Below are 22,021 nucleotides of genomic sequence, written 5' to 3' on the forward strand. Positions count from 1 at the left end.
ACCGAGCCCTTTGGGTCTCAATGTACTCCAGCGTGGTGTCGGCGGCACTTACCAATCAACTCCTGTGTGACTCCCCGCCGAGCCATTTGGGTCTCAATGTACTCCAGCGTGGTGTCGGCGGCACTTACCAATCAACTCCTGTGTGACTCCCCGCCGAGCCATTTGGGTCTCAATGTACTCCAGCGTGGTGTCGTCCTCACAGATGTCGTACGCCATGTTGCCGTCGGCGTTCACTGCTAACAGGTTGGCTCCCCTGTAAACAAGCAGCGTGCCAGTTGATGGCTTCACGTTCCTCGCTTTAATTAACACCTTTGTTGTGCTCTGCGCAGGCCGGGGCTTACATTTCAAGCCATAGGAAGGAAATGTAACACCAGACAGGAGGGATTGACGGGATGCTTCCGCTGAATAGTTTTTCATCTCCGGTCTCGTGATTGGCCAGCACACCCATGCTGAGCATGTGATTGGCTTCTGTAACGTAGCGCAGCGTTCTGCGAACGCAGCGCAGCGAACACACCAAAGCCAACGGCATCTGTTGTCTCCAGCGTCGACCCGTTTACCAGCTTCAGCGCGTGGCAACACTTGGCGACAACAACTTGTCACGCGAGGTTCAAACCGCCCCCACTTTTAGTATGTACGCCGATACCATCACGGAGCGGCGGGAGAAAACCCCTAGCACTGGGAGAAAACCCCTAGCATTGGGAGAAAACCGCTGGAACTCATGCCACGTGAACATGCAGCACCGCTTTGTCTCAGCCGCGGGCCCCATCACGCGGCCGCGGTAGGGGGCGGGGTCGGCGGTCAGAGGCCAGGCGCGGCGGCCGAAGCGGCCAGCAGCCCGCTCATGCTTGAAGCCGGCGAGCACGCTGGAAGGTGCCCCAGCGGAGCCACGCTGTGCTCGGGGCGGTTGACTCCGATCGGCGAGCGATATGGCCAGCGACGACGGCGCCGAGCGAGGTCGCCGGCGCCGGCGCCGGAGCGTCGGGAACGGGTGCAAATGTTGACAAAATATTTTGCGCAGAACAAGGCGCAGGAAATTGTAAATGCGAACACCTGTTTTAACCTTTACCAATCTGGGGAGCCTGAGATGCTGCCACTTTCGCGTATTGTTGCCGGTCATAACGTTGTGGTCTAAAAAGTCGTCAGAATGTATGTACCAACGGATGGTAAGTACCTCCGATTGTGGCTACGTCATGGTCAAAACTTCACAGAATTGCTGTAATGTAAGGGAAAACTTTGATCAACGAAGAAAATGCCTTATGAATCAGGAGGGTGTGCCGAGACCCATATAAAATTTCACTTAGAGCTTTTGGGTCGGTTAACCCCCTTAAAACCGAGTCAAGTGCATCCACCTGTCTCGTGGTTCGACACGGCATGCTTTTCTTTGAGACCCGCTATCTGTGCATTGATCAGCCAGCTCTCAGTCAGCACAGGTCACGTGACCCCAACCAGGACACGACCGCACTGTTCGTGGGTCCGAGGGCCTCCCAAGGCCCCCCACTCGCGGCACGACCACCCGATAGCGTCGCCAGAGGCGTCCGAATACGGCTGCACGACCATGTTCAAGTGTTGCGATCTACACTCCTGACTGAGGAGAAGTGCCCAATTTGCATGACACAAGCCCCCCAGTGTCACGTCATCATAGCCGGCCAGGATGACAATCGGCGTCGGGCTCAAGGCTGGGGAATACAAACAAGCCCATTACAGCCGATTTAGGCCGCGGGGCTTCCACATGACTGGACGGTGCCCGAGCGCTTGCGCTGTCGGCCCCCCAAGCAATAGAATAATGCAAAGCTCGTTGACGCCAAAGCCGAAGAGCACACGCCATAAATTGCGCTGTCCCTGTGCTGATGTTTGACCAGACTGGTAGCGACACTAACGGCACGTGGCGCTCTAAGCGTTAGTCGATGACATAAATATAGGTATCGACCGCCGCAGACACGTCCCACGTCCATCACCTAATCTGCCAGGTCCAAAAGGCACGCGATTTACGACACAGCCTTCGGTCCTACCCGGGCCTGCGGCCGTAGACAAGCATTCCGTGACGTAATCACAACGTCCGCGGCACAAAATGCCAGCAGGAAGCCCACAACTCCAGGTCCATGGAGTGCGGAAAAACAGCCAAACGCGGCCGAGATGCGTACCTAACGACACGATCACGTTCGACGGACTGACCGACGCGTTTTCAGCTGCATCGATAAGACGAGCGGTGCGGTATGACTCCTCGCTAGAAGACTCAGCTGCGACCCCCAGGTTTGACCCTGCTTGCTATGGATTACCGTTCCAAACGTCCCTCCTCGTTTCTCAGTTGCACCACCTTCAACCCTCTTCCTCTCTCCCTCTCTCTCCCTCCCCTCCCCTCCCTCTGCCTATCCCCGTCCCTATCCCTGTCCCTGTCCCGTCGCTCCCCCACCCCCGCCAGCGCCGCGCCGTCTCGGACGCCGCCGCCGCCGCCGCCACCGCTGCCTCCGGGGGACGACACGCGACACCCCCGACGGCCACGGCCGGCCCCGTCGCCGTCTAATGGTGTCGGCGGGGGCGGCGCCGCGGCCGTCACGGCCCGGCAGGGGCGGCACCGGACCAGCGCGTCGGATGACCTCGGGTCGCGCTCCCGCGGCGCCGGCGGCCGACGGCAGTCCGTCTATCAGCGGAACGACGGCCCGGCGAGCCGTGCGACGCTGATGGCGGCCTGAGGTGATGACTCTCTCTCTCTCTCTCTCTCTCTCGCTCTCTCTCTCTCTCCTCTCTCTCTCTCCTCTCTCTCTCTCTCTCTCTCTCTCCTTCTCCTCTTCTCCTTCTCTATCTCTCTTCTCTCTCTCTCCTCTCTTCTCTCTCTTCTCTCTCTCTCCTTCCTTCTCTCTCTCTCTCTCTCTCTCCTCTCCTCTCTTCTCCTCCTCTCTCTCTCTCTCTCTCTCTCTCTCTCTCTCTCTCTCTCTCTCCTCTCTCTCTCTCTTCTCTCTCTCTCTCTCTCTCCTCTCTCTCCTCTCTCTCTATCTCTCTCTCTCTCTCTCTCTCTCTCTCTCTCTCTCTCTCTCTCTCTCTCTCTCTCTCTCTCTCTCTCTCTCTCTCTCTCTCTCTCTCTCTCTCTCTCTCTCTCTCTCTCTCTCTCTCTCTCTCTCTCTCTCTCTCTCTCTCTCTCTCTCTCTCTCTCTCTCTCTCCTCTCTTCTCTCTCTCTCTCTCTCTCTCTCTCTCTCTCTCTCTCTCTCTCTCTCTCTCTCTCTCTCTCTCTCTCTCTCTCTCTCTCTCTCTCTCTCTCTCTCTCTCTCTCTCTCTCTCTCTCTCTCTCTCTCTCTCTCTCTCTCTCTCTCTCTCTCTCTCTCTCTCTCTCTCTCTCTCTCTCTCTCTCTCTCTCTCTCTCTCTCTCTCTCTCTCTCTCTCTCTCTCTCTCTCTCTCTCTCTCTCTCTCTCTCTCTCTCTCTCTCTCTCTCTCTCTCTCTCTCTCTCTTTCTCCTGCGTATGCTAAACTGGGTCTTCGAATAACCCGGAATTACACGAACCAGTTGAGTGCGATACAGAAACAAGATCATTTTTATGAGACATGGTTTGGTTTTTAGGCCATCCCGTGCCTCTACACCTCAACCCCCCTAACACCTCCTCCCTTCCTCCTTCTGTCTCATGCGCTTTCCCTCACTCTGTCTCACTTCTTTTCCCTTCCACTACCATAGTTTTCCCTTCCCCTCCTCCTTCACCTCTCTTTCCTTCTTTAACTCTCTTTTCATCTCGCTCCGACAGGCTTCAGGAGCGTGTCGGAAGAAGATGCAAAGTGAACTGACTTCTGAAACTTGATTTCAGAATCTGGCATGTCAAACTCGAAATTGCTCGTCAGTAGGTGAAGCGTGGAAAATGGAATCATCTTGACACCGTCGGGTCGGGGCGTTCCCGGAGGCCGACTGAAACTGCTGGCCTGCTTCTCTGGCCTGCTACTCTGGGGCCCCAGTGAACCACAGACATTCGGAGACTACCGCCCTGTCACTTAAGAAACTGCAGGAAAACAAACACGCTCCCAACAGCCACGATGCCATAGCAAACAACGATCATGCTGACCCAAGATTTCTTCACGCCGGTGCCAATCACACCACAATATGCAGTGATGGCTTACGGGTCATTAGGCTGTGATACCATGTGTTGGAACATGTTCAAAGTTACGTTTTTTCAAAACCCTTCTGTCTGCAAACAAACACTAGCGACAAAACATACGGCAACGTGGCCACTTGGTTATTAGACGCCGATAGAACACCATATTAGACGACGGAAGGGATATAATTCGATAACCGCTCTCAGAGCATTGGTCAAATCAATGCGTCCTGATAACGTGCATTGATTGCCGATGATACCACCGAGAGCACTGGCCTTGCATACTGGTCACGAGATGCGAGGCCGGTCACGAGACGCGAGGCCAGTCGCGGGACGCAAGGCCGTCACGAGACGCGAGGCCGGTCACCAGGCCCGAGGCCGGTCACGAGACGCGCGGTCACGAGACACGAGGCCGCTCACGAGACCCGAGGCCAGTCACGAGACACGAGGCCGCTCACGAGACCCGAGGCCAGTCGCGAGACACGAGGCCGCTCACGAGACCCGAGGCCAGTCGCGAGACACGAGGCCGCTCACGAGACCCGAGACCAGTCGCGAGACACGAGGCCGCTCACGAGACCCGAGACCAGTCGCGAGACACGAGGCCGCTCACGAGACCCGAGGCCAGTCGCGAGACACGAGGCCGCTCACGAGACGCCACTACCGCCGCCGCTTAAGACCATCACGTTTCTGGGCCCGGGTTCTGGATCTTAATGCGCCTCATTGCATTCATCTTGAGGGTCTGACTACTCTGTGTCACTTCTTCTGGTTAGGCAGAGCGAGCGATAAATGGTTGAGAGAAGGGTAGAGACAAGCAGTAAATCATCTCAGGAATGTTTGCTGTGACAAAGGCTTGAGAACCTTCAAAATTTTGGAAGAAATGTTGCTGACATATTCTACACGACCTGGGCCATATGTCAAAATGAACAAAATGTGAAATCTTATTGGCCTCCTGACGCATTAGTCTGTGGGGATTCGATTGGTATATGACCATCGAATTTCCCCCTTCGAGTTTCGATGACTTGTTTAGTTTAGTCAATATCTCGTTCTAGTCCTTTCGATCGCTAGACGCCACTTAAGAAAAGTTATATAGTTATATATATATATATATATATATATATATATATATATATATATATATATATATATATATATATATATATATATATATGTAATATTTATACATATTATTAATTTCGTCTCTTTTTTCTTTTGATTATTTTCAATTAACCTCATTTCCTAACAGCAAATATCAAACCGGCTTAAACGAGTCATCTCGAAGACAAAATTTCATCCTAGTTTCACCACAATTTAAGCAAAATTCCCGAAACTCTTAAAAATGTTTTCACGCCAGGAGAAAGCTTAACCTCACTCATTGGAATTGCCCCCACGCACCACTGTCTCCCTCCCTCCAGGCCCCCATCATCCGTCAGTTGTTAGTTTAGGTGGAGTTTGCACTACAGCACAACTCAGCGCTACACAGGTCGCTGGGCCGGTGGAAGTGTCCACCACAAAGCACACCTTCCTGCCACCAGCTGCCTGACCCAGCGGAGGTGTTCACCGCGCCGCACAATTTCACGTGTCCACCTCAAACACAACCCACCGTTCCACCAGCTGCCCGACCCAGCGGAGGTGTCCACCGCGCCGCACAACCGCACGTGTCCACCTCAAACACAACTCACCGCTCCACCAGCTGCTTGACCAAGTGGAGGTGGCCGCAGGTGGCGGCGGCGTGCAGCGGAGTCCACCGCTCGCTGTCCTTGGCGTCCACGTTGGCGCCGTGGTCCAGCAGCAGGGCCATCATAGCCTCGGAGTCGTCGATGCAGCACTGTCGGCCACCACACGACCGCGGTCAAGGACATTCTGGCGGGGGAGGGGAGAGGGGGGCGACAACATCAGCTAAATGACTGGCCGATAGACTTCGAGCTGGGCATATAGCTCGGTCATGAAATGACAAAACGATGGTATCTAGAACAGCACACGTCCTGCTGAAAGGAAAGCGCACTGCTTCGCCGTCAACTTTGCCACGCATAAATAATGCTTGCACGAGGTGATGCAATCCATGGATAATTCACGCCCAACGGCATAACCCTTTCCTCGGCACATACTCTGGCGGCGGCGCCTGTTGGTAGTAATGCGCTGCTTGAGTTCACACTGATCTTAATAAGTAAGCGCTCGCGACGAAACAGCATTGCTGGTTGCACAGGTTCGCAAGCTGGTCGGAACCATTGTCACTTGGTTCACCGAAGCTGCATCACAAGTATCACACCCTGGGCCGCTTGTCATACGTCAAAATCAGCTGCACCTTAGCGATACCGGAGGTTTTTGGTAATACTATTACATAATCTTCGTGATGCAGAAAGGAGACCTAATATATATATATATATATATATATATATATATATATATATATATATATATATATATATATATATGATCATCAGACCACCTCGGCGTTGCAGATATTGATGCTCGAATAGTATTTGATGATACGACCGCATTGATTTGATCTGAAGGTCCCTCAATATCGTGTAAGATGACAGTCAACACACTTGTTGAGCTATGGTGACGGCTGCTGTCGTAACTTGAGATTTACAGCAAAAGTTGAGTGAAGCACAGCTGTAATTCATTAAGCCCTGGCTTGACAAGAATCTTTGCTCACCACATCAGCAACCACAAGCATCAGGGTTGTGGGGAAGCGTTCCATTGATGGAACGTGCGATTATCTCCGAGGCATGCATTGCGACTGGCATCAGCTGCCTTGAGAAACGTCGCGTCGGCACATCTCAAATGCATGTAGCAGTTCGGTTAATCGTGTTTTTTAAAAACCGACTTGGGGCAATGCAGATGCAGCTTCTGTCTGTACTCGGGGCCAGTGACTCGTCTAAGACGCTGTGGCGGCAACAGTCTTTGCGGTGGGATGCTAGAATGCTGAACGGGTCGCGGTAGGCCGGGCACGCGACGGCGACGGTACTGCGAGGGCGACCCCCCCCCCCCCCCCCCTAAGCCACGTCTTCCCTCCACAGCTTAGGCAGAGCAGAACGCACGAAACCGACCACTTGGGAGGATAACCATAACCGGGGAGCGATAGCTGGCTTCTATGGTAACCTCACGCCGCTCAAGTAAGAATAGACTTATTTGTTCTCGTGTGCTGACACTGAGAACTAGTAATGTCTTTCACGACTGGCAATATAAGTATTACCAGAACTGCCGGCGCTGTGATCTTCCTGCAAATCCCAGAAGACGCTTCCGGCTGCTTGGGGCGGGCAAAGTAATTGTGGGCGTGGTTGCTGGTACCGCGGACTGCCACCATCCCCACATTGCCCGCTGGAAACCGTCGGCTTTGAGTCGGCGTGGGAGGGGGACTTATCCATGATTTGGAATGTTCCTTTCCTTTGTTTGGAGGTAGATGCGCGCCTGCTCATCCATGCACAGGCTCACAAACGACATTGCTTAAAAACTGCCCGGCTGTTAGTTTGGTGTGACCTGGAAACCGAGATCGGTGCAAGGGATGAATTCGCAATGCTTTGTAGTCTTGGCAACTGAAGCTGAGCATTATAAGGTACGCAACTATTGTGAGTGGACATTCGGCAAAATGGGCGGGAATCAACACCAGAGTCGTTTTTACTGGCTCCATTTCTCTGCGTTTAGGTCGCAGCGTCTTATATGCCAGACATATCTTGGAAAAGTTGGCATTGGCCGTTTGGCGATCCATTTCTGGCGCACCTATGGGTTACGAGGTTCCGAGAGCTGTTAGTGAGTTGGCAGCGGTTATACTGCGTGCATGACAGACCTTCAGCACTGGGTTCGATTTCCCCCGATGCCCGGTCTCCCTGCCAGGGCAACAGAATAGTGGCGGCGTATGACCCCAGCTGTCGCGGACTTTGTAAGGTTCCCAAGACAGTGACTCTTCAGTACACCGCAGGTGGTGTCCTGTCTCTGCGAGGCCTGCTCGCCGTGAGCTCGACCTGCTACTGAGCCGTGCTCTCGAGCTACTTCGCGATTTGAAAATCTTGCATTTTCCATACTAAACGAATGGGAGGCTAAATGGTGGTGATATTGCAAAGTTGCAGAAGTACGCCGCCTGATCATAAAGCTTCCATTTCAATCCTTAAACACAATGCGCTTCACTTTTGAAGAATTATGTTATTTATTGGTGAAGGCTTCCCGGCGGCATGGCTAATGGCCGCCTGGATGTAAGCTTGTCAAAGGCGCCACGGTGCGGTCCGAGTCGCTGAAGTTACAACATGTCCATCGAGTTGGCGTTCAGACTCGCCCGACCTGCGGTCTCGCTTGTAATTACAGCAAACAGACCCCCTTCATTTTGCAAAGGATAGCTTCAGTTAGTGTGGATGAATGTTTTCCACTTTGGCATGAGGGTTTGCGCGTAGGTTTCGCTCCGTTCGCGCAATTTAGACGGCAAATGGGCTCCTTGCGTTTAGTAATGACTATGGCTCGGACTAATTGGTGAAAACTTTGCCTTTCTCGACTCGAGACACATTTACAATCTTCACATCCGAGAAGGCGTTGCACTTCCCATAATTCACTGTCATCAGTATCCAACAGGAGATGCACGAAGCCACTGTCTAAGAATATCAAGATAAAGAACACCAGCGCAATTAAGCTAACGCCACCCAGCCTCCAGGCTTCATTTACAGCTGAGAGCGTCCGTCCCGTTTCATCGGGGACGCGGGAGTTGAACTGAACTGCCTGCTCAGCCCCACCACCGCACGAGCGTGCCACGGGGGGGGGGGGCTGGGAGCTGCACTGGGCTGCCTGCTCAGCCCACCACCGCACGAGCCGTGCCACCGGGGAGACTGGGAGCTGGACTGGCCTCCCTCCTCAGCCCACCACCGCACGAGCGTGTCGCCGGGGGGGGGGGGGGCTGGGGGCTGCACTGGGCTGCCTGCTCAGCCCACCACCGCACGAGCCGTGCCACCGGGGAGGCGGGGAGCTGAGCTGGGTTTTCTGCTCAGCCCACCACCGCACGAGCCGTTTTACCGGGGAGGCTGGGAGCTGAACTGGGCTCGCTGCTCAGCCCACCACCGCACGAGCCGTGCCGCCGGGGAGGCGGAGAGCTGAGCTGGGCTTTCTGCTCAGCCCACCACCGCACGAGCCGTGCCACCGGGGAGGCGGGGAGCTGAGCTGAGCTGGGCTTTCTGCTCAGCCCACCACCACAACAACTGGCGAGACGAGTCACCAGAAGGCCTCCCCTCGGACCTCCCCTCCTCCCCTCGGACGGTGGAACGACGCGACCTTGGTGACGTCCGATGTTGGAGGGAGATCTGCCCATGATACCCCCTCCTCCTCCCCCCCCCCCCCCCCCAGCTAACGGGTGCGGCTTGCTCTGCGTGCGTTCTCCGACAAGGCGCACAAAGCGCGGCTTCGTCGCAGACCGCTGCTCACGACAGACAGAACGCGCGGCATACCAAACAGCACGCAACAGACCGCTCCGCAGTCGGACAGAGCCACCGACCCCGACAGAAACCACGCCAATACGCAGGCTCAGCAGTCAGCGCGCCAGAAGAAAAGCCCGGCAACAGAGGGTCGCGTCGACGGACGGGACGGTGGTCCGCGTGGCGGCGACGCTCGCGGCGAAGGCCCGGCGGGGATCGTCGCCGGGTATCGATCCAGCGCTGGCGGCGACCGGCAATGATCTGACGTCGGTAACGCCGCAGACGTCACTGCAAACCGGTTCATCAACTTCAGCGTCGTCGCGCCTCCGAACGGACTGTCCCCTGCGGGACTGCGGATTGCGAGCGTAGGGTCCCATGTGCGACTGTGGACTGCGAGCGACTGTCCTTTGCGCGACTGCGGATTGCGAGCGACTGTCCCTTGCGCGACTACGGATTGCGAGCGACTCTCTCCTGCGCGACTACGGATAGCGATCGACTGTCCCCTGCGCGACTGCGGATAGCGAGTGACTGTCCCCTGCGCGACTGCGGACTACGGACGGACTGTCTCCTGCGCGACCGCGGATAGCGATCGACTGTCCCCTGCGCGACTGCGGATAGCGATCGACTGTCCCCTGCGCGACTGCGGATTGCGAGTGACTGTCCCCTGCGCGACTGCGGACTACGGACGGACTGTCTCCTGCGCGACTGTGGACTGCGAGCGACTGTCCCTTGCGACCGGAATGTCCCTCAGTCCGCTCGCAGTCCTCGACTGTGGACTGTGAGCGACTGTCCCTTGCGAGCGAACTGTCCCATGAGGGACTGGAAGCTACGGACAGACTGTCCCCTACCCCTTCCGTGCTCCCACTGCAAGAGTACTTATCCGCACTTTTCCGTTCGGAGAAAAAGACAGGGAAAATACCTCGCGGGAAAGTGCGTGCATATCTGTTCGCTATGGGAGCACTCTCGCAGAAATTCCCCTGGTTCTAACTCCACCTCTTACGAATCTGTTTTCACCGTGACCTAAACACACACACATGTGTCTGACCGAGGGCGGACGCGGTGGCACCACGGCCTCCGAGTCTTCAGGCCAGCTCGCAGAGCGCCACTGGCCAGACCAAACGCCGCTGCGGGAATTAGGGGTTCTGGCGCTGGAGCTCACCCTCTCGGCTGGTGTGCTGGGACGGACGCCGAGGCGAAAGTGGATTGGAGTGGTGGGGCAGACTGGCACTGTCGGCCTTCCCTCACGAACTTTTCCCCATCTGTGGTGCGTGTCGTTGGGATCTGAAGTTCGGTAATTGATGAGCTGGCCCAGGACAATGAACAATGGGATTCGAGTGAGAAAATTAATCGTTCTGGGTTAGCCGCGAGTAGGCCGTCAAATGGCATGAGACAAGAGACAGATGGACAGTCCAAAACCGAGGCCACCATACAGACAGCACGACTAGGGGTAAAGAAACTTACGAAATTGCGGGTGGAAAGTAAGTAACGACGACTTGTATCGGTTTTTTACCGTGCAACAACACAAGTTTAGCGACCAACGGTTCCCAAAATTGAAGAAAGCTGCAGATGCTCCACCTCTTCCCACGTCCTAGGCGACGGGCAAAACCGAAACTTACCTCGACCTAACCAAACCCTTTCGCATCGACATTTGAAACAGAGATCGTTTTACCCAGAGCCTTGTAGCATCTCCATTTTAACCCCACTTTTCACTATACTTGAGTGCAACAGAATATTGGTCGTTACAGGGGCGCAGTGATTATAACTATCTCGCCGCGAGCGATAACTTGTTATGGAAATTTGCCCCGGCATTTCCATGGATGCCTTTGGGATCAAGGTCATCACTAATGCAGTTTGTCGCGAGAGCCGTGACCGCATGAGCCCAGAGGATCCCATCGGAAATGGCACGGGTGGCGAGACGGTGTGCGTGTCCGGCAGCACTCGAACCTCGATCACCGGGCATCGCGTGCACGGCAGTCGTCGTCAAGCGCGGGTTCGGTCTGGTGGGAGCTTGAGGGTTTATATAACAGTTCCCCACGGGCCAAGCGGGTTTGAAGAGTCGTGCGGTCGCGGGAGTGGAGAGGCCCCGCCTCCGTCGCTCAGGATATCAGGACATCGCTTTTTCACGGCCCAGGGAATCATGGGATTACCTCTATGTTCCTAGCAACAACACACACTTAATCCGGATCGAGGAACAAATGCCTTGCGCGTGCTTCTTTGGCCGGGGGAGAACCTTTGATGGCGACCGTCTGATCGCTATTCCCCATTTTTAACCTCCTTTTTTCTATGATCATTGTTTGTGATGATTTCTCGCCCTGGACTATCCCTTACATGCCGCGGGGCAGGGAACTTACTATAATGGAGAAAACTGTTTAGCTTAAACATGAAAGAGAGCTTGCTATAGAAAGGCGATTAAAATAAAGATCAGCTTCCTTTGGAGGAATTAGCACAGGAAACGCCTGTAATGTAAGTGAGAGCAGCGACTTCCCAAGTTCATTCGATAATCCGTCGTAAAAACTGACTGGCTTTGATGGGTTAAGTCAATCATCGGAGAATTCGAGGCGCAGTCGTGCCAAACAAAATGCAGAGCCCCGGACTGTGGAGTAATGTCCACGGTGCGTTGGCAGACCAATCAGATGCCTGCCTTCAGCCGCAGCTGCAGCCTCCGCCTCAGGTTCAGCTGCAGCTTGAGCCTCAGCCTCAGGTTCGCCATCAGCCTCAGCCTCAGCCTCAGCCTCAGCCGCAGCCGCACCCGCAGCCGCAGCCACAGCCTCAGCCGCGCCGCAGCCTCAGCCTCAGCCTCAGCCTCAGCCTCAGCCTCAGCCTCAGCCTCAGCCGCAGCCGCAGCCGCAGCCGCAGCCGCAGCCGCAGCCGCAGCCGCAGCCGCAGCCGCAGCCTCAGCCTCAGCCTCAGCCTCAGCCTCAGCCGCAGCCGCAGCCGCAGCCGCAGCCTCAGCTTCAGCCGCAGCCGCAGCCGCAGCCGCAATCTCAGCCTCAGCCTCAGCCTCAGCCGCAGCCGCACCCGCAGCCGCAGCCGCAGCCGCAGCCGCAGCCGCAGCCTCAGCCGCGCCGCAGCCTCAGCCTCAGCCTCAGCCTCAGCCTCAGCCTCAGCCGCAGCCGCAGCCGCAGCCGCAGCCGCAGCCTCAGCCGCAGCCGCAGCCGCAGCCGCAGCCGCAGCCGCAGCCGCAGCCTCAGCCTCAGCCTCAGCCGCAGCCTCAGCCTCAGCCTCAGCCTCAGCCTCAGCCTCAGCCGCAGCCGCAGCCTCAGCCGCAGCCTCAGCCTCAGCCGCAGCCTCAGCCTCAGCCGCAGCCGCAGCCGCAGCCGCAGCCGCAGCCGCAGCCGCAGCCGCAGCCGCAGCCGCAGCCGCAGCCTCAGCCGCAGCCGCAGCCGCAGCCTCAGCTTCAGCCGCAGCCGCAGCCGCAGCCGCAGCCGCAGCCGCAGCCTCAGCCGCAGCCGCAGCCGCAGCCGCAGCCTCAGCTTCAGCCGCAGCCGCAGCCTCAGCCGCAGCCGCAGCCGCAGCCGCAGCCTCAGCTTCAGCCGCAGCCGCAGCCGCAGCCGCAGCCGCAGCCTCAGCTTCAGCCGCAGCCGCAGCCGCAGCCGCAGCCGCAGCCGCAGCCGCAGCCTCAGCTTCAGCCGCAGCCGCAGCCACAGCCGCAATCTCAGCCTCAGGCTGCGTCTCTTGACAAAGTCTGCTGTGTACTGACCTGGTGCAGGGCGGTCAGACCGTCCTCGTTGGTTGAGTTGGGGTCAACTCCTAGCGACAGCAGACGCCTCACTGGAACAGGCAGCACAGTATTAGCGATGCAAGAGGTCGAACACACTGTCCGACAGTGGCAAGCAACGGCAACACGTCAGAGTCGATGCTCGCGACCCTGGCGCATAGGGTTATTATCAGCATGCACATTTCACCTGCTCAAATGTCAGACTACGATTCCGTAGGAGGAAGCCCCCCAGAGGCAGGCAGACACCACACTGCATCTGTATTGGGACAGTTCATAGACTAAAACGTTGAGAATTGTAACGTTTACAACAGCGCGCGTTGATCGCGGTCTCTGTTGTAAGTGGACTCTCTGCACCATCTGACGGCGAACCCGAGACGGGTCCGAAAAACCGGTTGCGCAGTATAATCATGACCATCTCGCCTCACGTTTGAACTGAACGTGACGAACCTTGCCACCGCATTTTTCATCACATTACTGCATGGACGTAAAACCAGCCACGCCAGACGCACATCGCGGTAGCGCCGACGACAATGGCCGCAGACATGATTTACCGAGGCCCCCCCATTCGATAAAATATGCTACGCCCGCCACCCAGCCTCTCCCCGTCCGGTGCGCCGCTGCGGTCCAGCACATCATCTCAATGCCGTCCCATTGTTCCTCTCGTTGGCGGCACAAGGTCGTCGACGCTGTAAATGCCGCGCTGACCATTCACGAGTCATGGCAGAGCAAAGGCTCGCCAGCTGCTCGCCAACTATCGAACATTTATATTTTCATTTAAGTATCTGTTTGACGTCATTGGGAAAGCTCGCTGCGGACAGCCGCTGACAGCCCCCCGCCAATGACTGTACGCGGACAAGTACATATGCACCGAGGCAGCGAAATTTGTGCAGCGTATGCACGATGACAAAGGAAACTCTCGACTCGGATCAGTTTCAGATCACTCTCGATTCAGATCAGATCAAGTTCAAGGCGCTGTCCTCGGCCTTGGCGGCATATCCTGGTACACGTCCATTAGGTTCTCGTGGCTCCATAGGCGAAATGGAAAATGCGACGCACTTGATGGGTAAAGAAGGGCTGCCAAATTAAAACAAAAGCTTACGCCTGCCACCAGCCTTTACAGCGGTCATAGGTAATTTGTATGGCGTTCTGTGGCACCAGCTATGACGTCACAACGGCTCTGCTGAAGGAGTACGAGTTCGGGAGGAGTGGCGTAGCCGTGACCGCCGTGGACCGGTCTGGCTGCCCCCTGTTGACAAGGGTGGATTCAGCATCAGATCATGGAAGAAGCGGAAGTCCGGATGTTATAGGCTTATTTCGTAGCCTGGTGCCAAATGGTCAAAATCATAGAAGAACAATAGCGCAAAGCTCCGTGTTCTCCACCATCTCGGAGTAGCATGACCCAACGTGTCCCGCGTCCCCCCCTCTCCTCCCCTCCCCCCTCCTTGCATCTGCCCCGCCTGTTGATTCTAGCGGCCTTTTGAGCAGCGCACAGTCAACTGCGCGCACCGTTATCGCCGGCGCGATGACCGATGGCGCAAGGGCGGCGCAGCCGTCATCGCTGCGGCGTCAGAAGAGTGCCCTCCCTGTCAACCCGCGGGTCTGTTGGCCCTCTAACGACGCACCTGTCGGCGCCAACGATCAGTGCCGGGAGCAGCCACAAATATTTGTGCGATTGGGACAGTGCTGGCGAGTCACACCGCGCCGCAGTGGCCGCGCTCGCAGCGGAAGCTTCCGTGCTGTTCGACTCATGAGCCTGCCTCCGTCGCAGCGGAGGATCGCACTTGGTTGGATCGGAACATGAAACGCCGGGGAGCCTTGAGCGGCGCGGGGCGAGTATGGCGATGGCGCATGTGCTAACTGACGAGTGTCAGTTGTTGTCATGTAGATGATACCAAAAACTAAGCTAATGAGCGAGACGCCTTGCGTTATCGATACCGATCGATTTGATCAATGAGCGACCGGCTAGGGTAGCGAGTTTAACCAACGATGTCGATCACTTTGGAATAATTTACGGTTCTGGTGGTTGTTACCATAGTATTACGAGAAACGCAAATATGTCCAGAGTTAATTGGTCACAATGAATAGACTACAATCCTGCACAGTTACCGTAGTCAAATATCGCTCGGTGCAGGCAAAAATACCTCGCATTCCAGTTACGTTTCAGAGTAGATGGCACTGGCCGCTTAGTGGTCGACTGCAGGCACACCTGCGTGTGGGATATGCTTCAGATCTGTTGTTGAGCTGGGGCCGGTACATTCGGCTTCACCGAGCAGCTGATTTCACGTCGCCATCTCCTCGAATCTGACATCTGACTGATGTACGGTCTGACAGCAGAACTTAAAAGAACGTTCGAGGACGGGCGGATGCACAGTTGGCGCACAAAAACGCGCGCACCAAGCACTGACGGTCTCCCCAGTGCGATGGTCTGTCGCCTCCTCCGTTGGTACTCGTTGGTTCCGTGTCGCAATGGCATTATCCTGTCGAGGTTTGGATCCGGTTTTGACCCGCGTTCTCCAGCTTTTTCACGGTTTGAAATTTCACCGTCCCTACCAAATCAGGTCGTCTATCGAAAAAGTTAATCAAATGAGGAAAGTGTCGAGGGTGATATAGTAATGGCGCGGGAAACGCCTGATCAGTCTGCATGCAAATGACCAACACCTTACGCAGCACAACTCCTTAATGAAATCCACTTTTTGTTGCTGAAACTGCGCGAATCTGCTGTCGGTGATTGCAGAGGTATCAGCTTCCAGGAAGAGGGACGGCTGGTCGAGCTGCTCCAGTTAAAGATCGTATCGTAGTTCTGGTAAGAGACTCAGCCTGCGGTCTTCTCCGCTATCCGTGCAGGGGTGAAAGTTCAGAAATGAATGAAGCTCTAGAGTAAAGTTAGCCTTCTTTTGATCGTTCTTCCTGTGCTTCGCCACACGCCTCATGCGAAATATGAGTTTGTTGCCTGCCTGGGCCCAAAAGGTCCGGACATAATGTAGGTGACATCCACAGAAAAGTTGTATATTTCGCCTGCTGTTAACACCACATATCACGGTTAACACCACACATAACACCGCAGCACGTTCCTTTTTCGAAATGGCATCTTCTCAGAACCATGCAAACTCGTTGGACTAGTAACTGCAGCGTTGTGCAATAAGTCACGTTACGAGCGCTGCATCCTCACTGAAGTTTTGAATCAATGAGACTGCAAAAGTGGATAAAATGACTTGCCTAGATGAGTGGCCAACCCAAAATGTGATGCATGATATGGATCATAACACATGACGTGGCAACTAGTTCTCTTCAAGATTGCATCGTTTAATATGGAGCTAGACTCGTTTGAGCAGCTGCAGGGCGTCGGACAATGGGTCACTTAGCGGGCTTTGTTTTCGCTTCAGAATGCACCTAGTCGGGAGGATGCCCCGGACAAAACTCGCGAGCTCCGGCGACAAACTAAAGCAACTAAACTAAACTAAACTAAACTAAACTAAACTAAACAAACTAAAGCAAACTAAACTCTTGCGCCACCCAACCCAGCAAAAGTGAAGCTTAAAATATGGAAGAAGCTTAAAATATTTCTCGACACGACCCCGGCTGAACGTCAGATGCTTGCCGCTGAGCTGGCAAAAGCTAATTACGCCACATCCCTAATGAATTGCCGCCGAAATGCGCGCATTCCCTCGGGGCACCGAAGCTGGCTGGGGCTGCGCGGCGCCACCCGAACGTAATCCATTTTTGCGGCGCAGCATCGTTCACGCGCTAGTGCACCCTGAGTGCGAGGAGCACGCCCGGTCAAGTCACGGCGCTTCTCATCACGCTGAGAGACCCCGAGGCGTCCCATCTCGTGCAGTGCCAATCCTGCTGTCTGGCAGCGGCTGTGACGTCACATCTGCGTCACGGCTGTCGCCAGTGAGTGGCGGCAGGAGCTGACCAATGGGACGGCTCATTACGTCCTGTCGTGACGTCACCGGTCGCCGATTCATGTTCGCAGCCCCTCTACGTTCTTCATAACACATTTATCGACTCCTGACCAGCTATACATCGGTGGCGAAATGACAGCCGGTTGCGAAGACAAGGCGGTGGCCGTTGTCGCTATTTCGATCGATGGTAGCCGGTCACCTCGCTGTGACGTCACGAGACCTGCTTGTCATTGCCTCGTAGGCTCAGACCTCTCGCCGGTTAACTGCGAACACGCTGCTGCGTCCGCGAAAGATGTCTCACCGCAACGAACACGCCCATGACCGACGTCCAGAGCGGCGCACCGCGCCCCTCCCCCCCCCCCCCCCCCCCCCCCCTCTTCCCTCCTCTCCGTCACGCCCGGGTGCTCCTGCCGGGGCGGGCGGAGCGGGCGACGCTGGAGGGGCAGCACCGCCCGTCGCGACGAACCTCAGAGGTCGGACGGATGGGCGTCACTCAGCCGTGTAGCCGGCGCGCGCCCGTGAGCTCTGGTCATCCGTCAGCGGGCCGGCGCGCTGGCCTGCGAGCGGCGGCGATAACGGCGCACTGCTGTGAAGCGCGCTTGGCTGGTGCGGGCGTCGCTCGGCGCACCGGCATATGCGCGCCGGTGCGCCGAGCCGCGCGCGGCCTGGCGCAGCGACGCGCCATGAACAGGAGTGTGTGAGAAGTGCTTCGACGGATGTTGGTGCGCGCAGTCATCCACATGAGTGCTCCCGCTTTGAACGCCTCACGCTCAACGCTTCACGTTCGACGCTCTTGACGCCCCGCACTCGACGCTGCACGTCCGAAGCTCTTCACACTCTTAACCTGATCATCATAATAGAACTCCATCTCTAAAGATATCAGGTCAAGGGTGTTGCGGTTTCCCTAGCTTTCAGAATCGGGGGCCAGGGAGACGCGGTGTTTCGTGGAAATACGGAAACACGACATCGATTCGCGTCACTGAACCGTACGTCGTACGAGGCTAGCAATGTCCTTTGAAACCCGAGCCGTGTAATAGCGGGCATTTTACCCCAGCTCGTGTATCCGGGCAATGAGAGACGGTGACTGATGAGCTCGAGCTCCACGCACAACACGCCCGGCCACTCCCGCCTGTCACGTGCTGCCCTCCCTGCTGACTGATCAGGAGTGGAGTCGGACCAGAGCGGCGGGGCCGAACGCCGCCTTCTCGAGGGATCCGAGCGGACACCACTGGACACAGGAATCCGAGCGGAAATGGCCGACATCAGGGATCTGAGCGGACACCACCGGGCACGGATCCGAGTGGACGCTGACGGACATAGGACACAGGGATCCGAGCAAACATCACCGACTCCAGGTATCCGAGCTGACACCGCTGGGCACGGGGTAACTGCACGCCGCGCCCGTCAAGACGCCATGCATTGTCGAATCCGTTGGCGGTTGGCTGTCCGGGGCGCCCGGCGCTGCGCGTGTCACCCTCTCCCTGCAGAGGTCGTCATCGGCCCGCCGCGAGAGCTGGACGGAGCGGCTCCACCTACAGAGACCTCTACCTCCTCCGGCATGTTCAGTATCGGCCACTCAGCCTTATAAAGGTCAGGGTTGCTGACGCAGTGAATGGGAAACGCAGTGTTACCTGGCAGGGGCAAGCCAAGACGCTCTGGTGAACAGGGAAGAGGTGTGCTCGCGCACGTACGTCGGCGCGTCGTCGGCCTCATTGTTGGAATAGAAGTGCATTATTGTGTTTGCCTCATGGAGAAAGATAGCTAAAATGCACGTTTCACATCCTTGGACATCCCAATACGCCGATTATCGAAAACAATGGCATACATCACAATGGCCATTACATGTGCCAGATGGCAAAGAAAGCTCTAAGGAGTTACCAAGAACGCAAGCACATCACAGTGAGTATACTGCTTGATCCGAAGTCGATGTTAACACCGAGGGATTATCGACTTCGATTGTTTGTTTGGCATTTACAGCGGCGCAAACAAGATGAATAACAATGGAAGTGATTTAAATGTAACCGGATGGTAGCTTCTTGCTTAACGTGACTGAATTCGACGCATAGGCTACGTGGCCAATTATGGAATTCTTGCAACTGGTTCGTAAAACTTACTCGGGCAACAGACAATTATTTTGACAAATTCATCAGCCATGCCTAATGCAGCTATGTGTTATACGGAGTCAACTTGTGGTGTTCAAGTTTCATGCTACCATAAGGCACCATAATAATCTTACCAATCATTTTAGATAGCATTCCGCCTTAATACATTCTGTCTTCCATCTGTCTCAGGCAGCAAACGGCTGATACTGACGGCATCACTAATCCATCAAACGTGATTGTGATCGTAGTGATGATGTCTCAGGAAACCGGGTACTTTGAAAATATCCTTGCTTTGAGGGGAGAAATGATTGGTATCACTGTTCCAGCGAATTGGTTCGTTGACCATGAGACCAAACAACTTCGTTGCGCTACGCTCCACGGGCTCTACAGGCATATCAGCAAATCATATGCGGAGGCAAGTCTCGTTGCGGCCACATAATCAATAACTGCATGAATAGGTGTCTGAAATTGTTGTCAACTTAAGCTGCTATAAGATTTAAGCTGCCATACTGAAATCAAGACGGAGAAAAAGCATTGACAATGGTACAGCAGCTCACGCAAACGAGTCGTAAGGCAAGACGCAGGTAGATTGGTTTATGTCTTACACTCGGACGTGCAAGATTATATCAGCGTTACAATAACGAATTTTCCGCTTGGTGTCAACACCGACGCCGTTATAGACACAGGGTTAGTTTATAATGAAATGACAATAATGACAGTGCTCTGATGATGACAGTGCTCTGCTGATATCCAGGCTTTGCGAGAACGCGTAACAGGCACCGCTGCTTGGCCGACTGACTGCGTTCATTAACGTTCTTTCGTACCGAAATAGAGTTGCCGCATTCTCTTCATGTGAACTATGGCCATGACCCGTCTAGCACACGTTGGACTTCGATGTAAATGCCCAAACCTCCATTCAAGCGTTTTCGGCCTTCTGGCTTTCGGCCGGGCACAAAAGACATGCCTGCGGTACTCGAGAGCACGTGTGCGCTACTATCTTGCCATTCCGGGTTCAGTATTTCCCACGGTCATCATCATATCATGCAAATGGTCGACAACGCGCGGCGCGTGGTGCATTTTGAAGAGACGATCAGTCACGGTGTCAGTGATGCTTTCCAATAGCAGAGCGAAAGGCGAGATCCAAAGGGCAATCCGACGCTGTTCCAGCCTGCTACTTTAAGCCAATACGCCTCGCATTAAGGGAGACGTCTTTGTGAGTTATTCGCTTCCCGATATGATTTCAGCGGTGATCTGTAAAGACCGCCGTTGAAATTATCTCGGGAAGCCTGACTTGTGAAGATTTCTGAAGATTAGCTGAGCCGATTTCTGCGCACCCTGACAGTCGTCTAACGCCTGACCTGGGGGAGCCCCGTTCTGCCGAAGACACTCTGGCAATCTGCCAGCGATCTGGGTCAATTTGTGTCGCTGACGGGTTGGTGATGCGGAGATTATCTCGCCAGATCTATATCGATCACCCCTCCGCTCGTCGCAAGACACCGCTCGGGCGTGACTCCCGGGCGGCGGCAGCGCCTATGGTAATGTCCGCTGGCGTCCGGGGCTAATAGGGGACCAATCGACGCAGCGATACTATCAATCAGCCGATAGCTTCCGCGAGACGACAACACCCGGCGAACCGACAGCTTCCGGCCAACCGACAGCTTCCGGCCAACTGACAGATTTCCGGCCAACCGACAGGCTTCCGGCCGGCCGACAGCTCCCGGCCAACCGACAGCTCCCGGCCAACCAGCAGCTTCCGGCCAACCGACAGCTCCCGGCCAACCGACAGCTCCCGGCCAACCAGCAGCTTCCGGCCAACCGACAGCTTCCGGTAGACCGACAGCTTCCGCCAGACAACACCCGGTCAACCGACAGTCTCTGGCCAACCGACAGCTTCCGTCAGACGACAGCTTCCGGCCGACCGACAGCTTCCGTTCAGCCGATAGCTTCCGGCCAACCGACAGCTTCCGGCCAACCGACAGCTTCCGGCCAACCGACAGCTCCCGGCCAACCGACAGCTCCCGGCCAACCGACAGCTCCCGGCCAACCGACAGCTTCTGGCCGATCGACAGCTTCCGGTCGATCGAGTTTCCGGCCATCCGACAGCTTCCAGCCAACCGACAGCTTTCGTCAGACAACACCCGACCAACCGACAGCTTCCGGCCAACCGACAGCTTTCGGCAAACCAACATATTCCGGCCAACCGACAGCTTCCGACCAACCGACAGCGTCCGGCTAACCGACAGCTTCCGGCCAACCGACAGCGTCCGGTTGACTAACAGCCCCCAGTTAACTGATAGCCAGCGGTCAGCTGACAGATTCCAGGTCAGTTGACAGCTTCCAGGTCAGTTGACACCTTCCGGACAGTTCCGGTCAGCTGACAGCTCGTGATCATTTGACAGCTTCCGGTCAGCTGACAGTATCGACAGTATCCGGTCAGGTGACATGGTCTGGACAGCTGAAGCTTCTGCCATGCGTCCTTGGCGCGTCGCAGGCCACCGGCTAGAGGCCATTCGACAGCTTTATCGTTAAGCTTGCTGGAGTGCAGTGTACTGCATCAGCTACTTTCGATCGTACGGCAAGAAGCGAGTGATTGCCTCACGTGTCTAGAAAACTTGAAGATCACGGCCGCAATTATCCAAATAGACCCGTTATTCAGATGAAGAGCCAACTTTATTTCGTAATTAAGACTTCTCATCCTAAAGTAACTATCTCACTCTCCCTCTGCAATTCGCTCCTCAACTGATCTCCACAGAAACTCTTCGCGCAGATAAAGAAGAGCATCTTCCTCCCTACAGTTCTTGCGGCCAAACCCCAGCCGAGGGGCTCCAGCG

General features: G+C 55.6%; 1 protein-coding gene across 3 annotated transcripts in view; it reads right to left on the reverse strand.

The window, feature by feature from the left end:
- LOC119105944 (protein phosphatase 1 regulatory subunit 16A) overlaps positions 1-22,021 on the reverse strand; it is a 62,625-nt gene that overhangs the window by 20,211 nt on the left and 20,393 nt on the right. For all 3 annotated transcript variants that reach the window (XM_037229515.1, XM_037229514.1, XM_037229517.1), the window contains exons 2-4: positions 13,166-13,236; positions 5,752-5,897; positions 129-253 (exon numbers count right to left, since the gene is read on the reverse strand). In XM_037229515.1, coding sequence (XP_037085410.1) covers positions 129-253; positions 5,752-5,897; positions 13,166-13,236 — 342 coding nt within the window. The remainder of the gene's footprint in view (positions 1-128; positions 254-5,751; positions 5,898-13,165; positions 13,237-22,021) is intronic.

Source organism: Pollicipes pollicipes, unplaced genomic scaffold (genome assembly GCF_011947565.3).
Source record: "Pollicipes pollicipes isolate AB1234 unplaced genomic scaffold, Ppol_2.1 Scaffold_6138;HRSCAF=7277_pilon_pilon_pilon, whole genome shotgun sequence".
Lineage (NCBI taxonomy): Eukaryota > Metazoa > Arthropoda > Thecostraca > Pollicipedomorpha > Pollicipedidae > Pollicipes > Pollicipes pollicipes.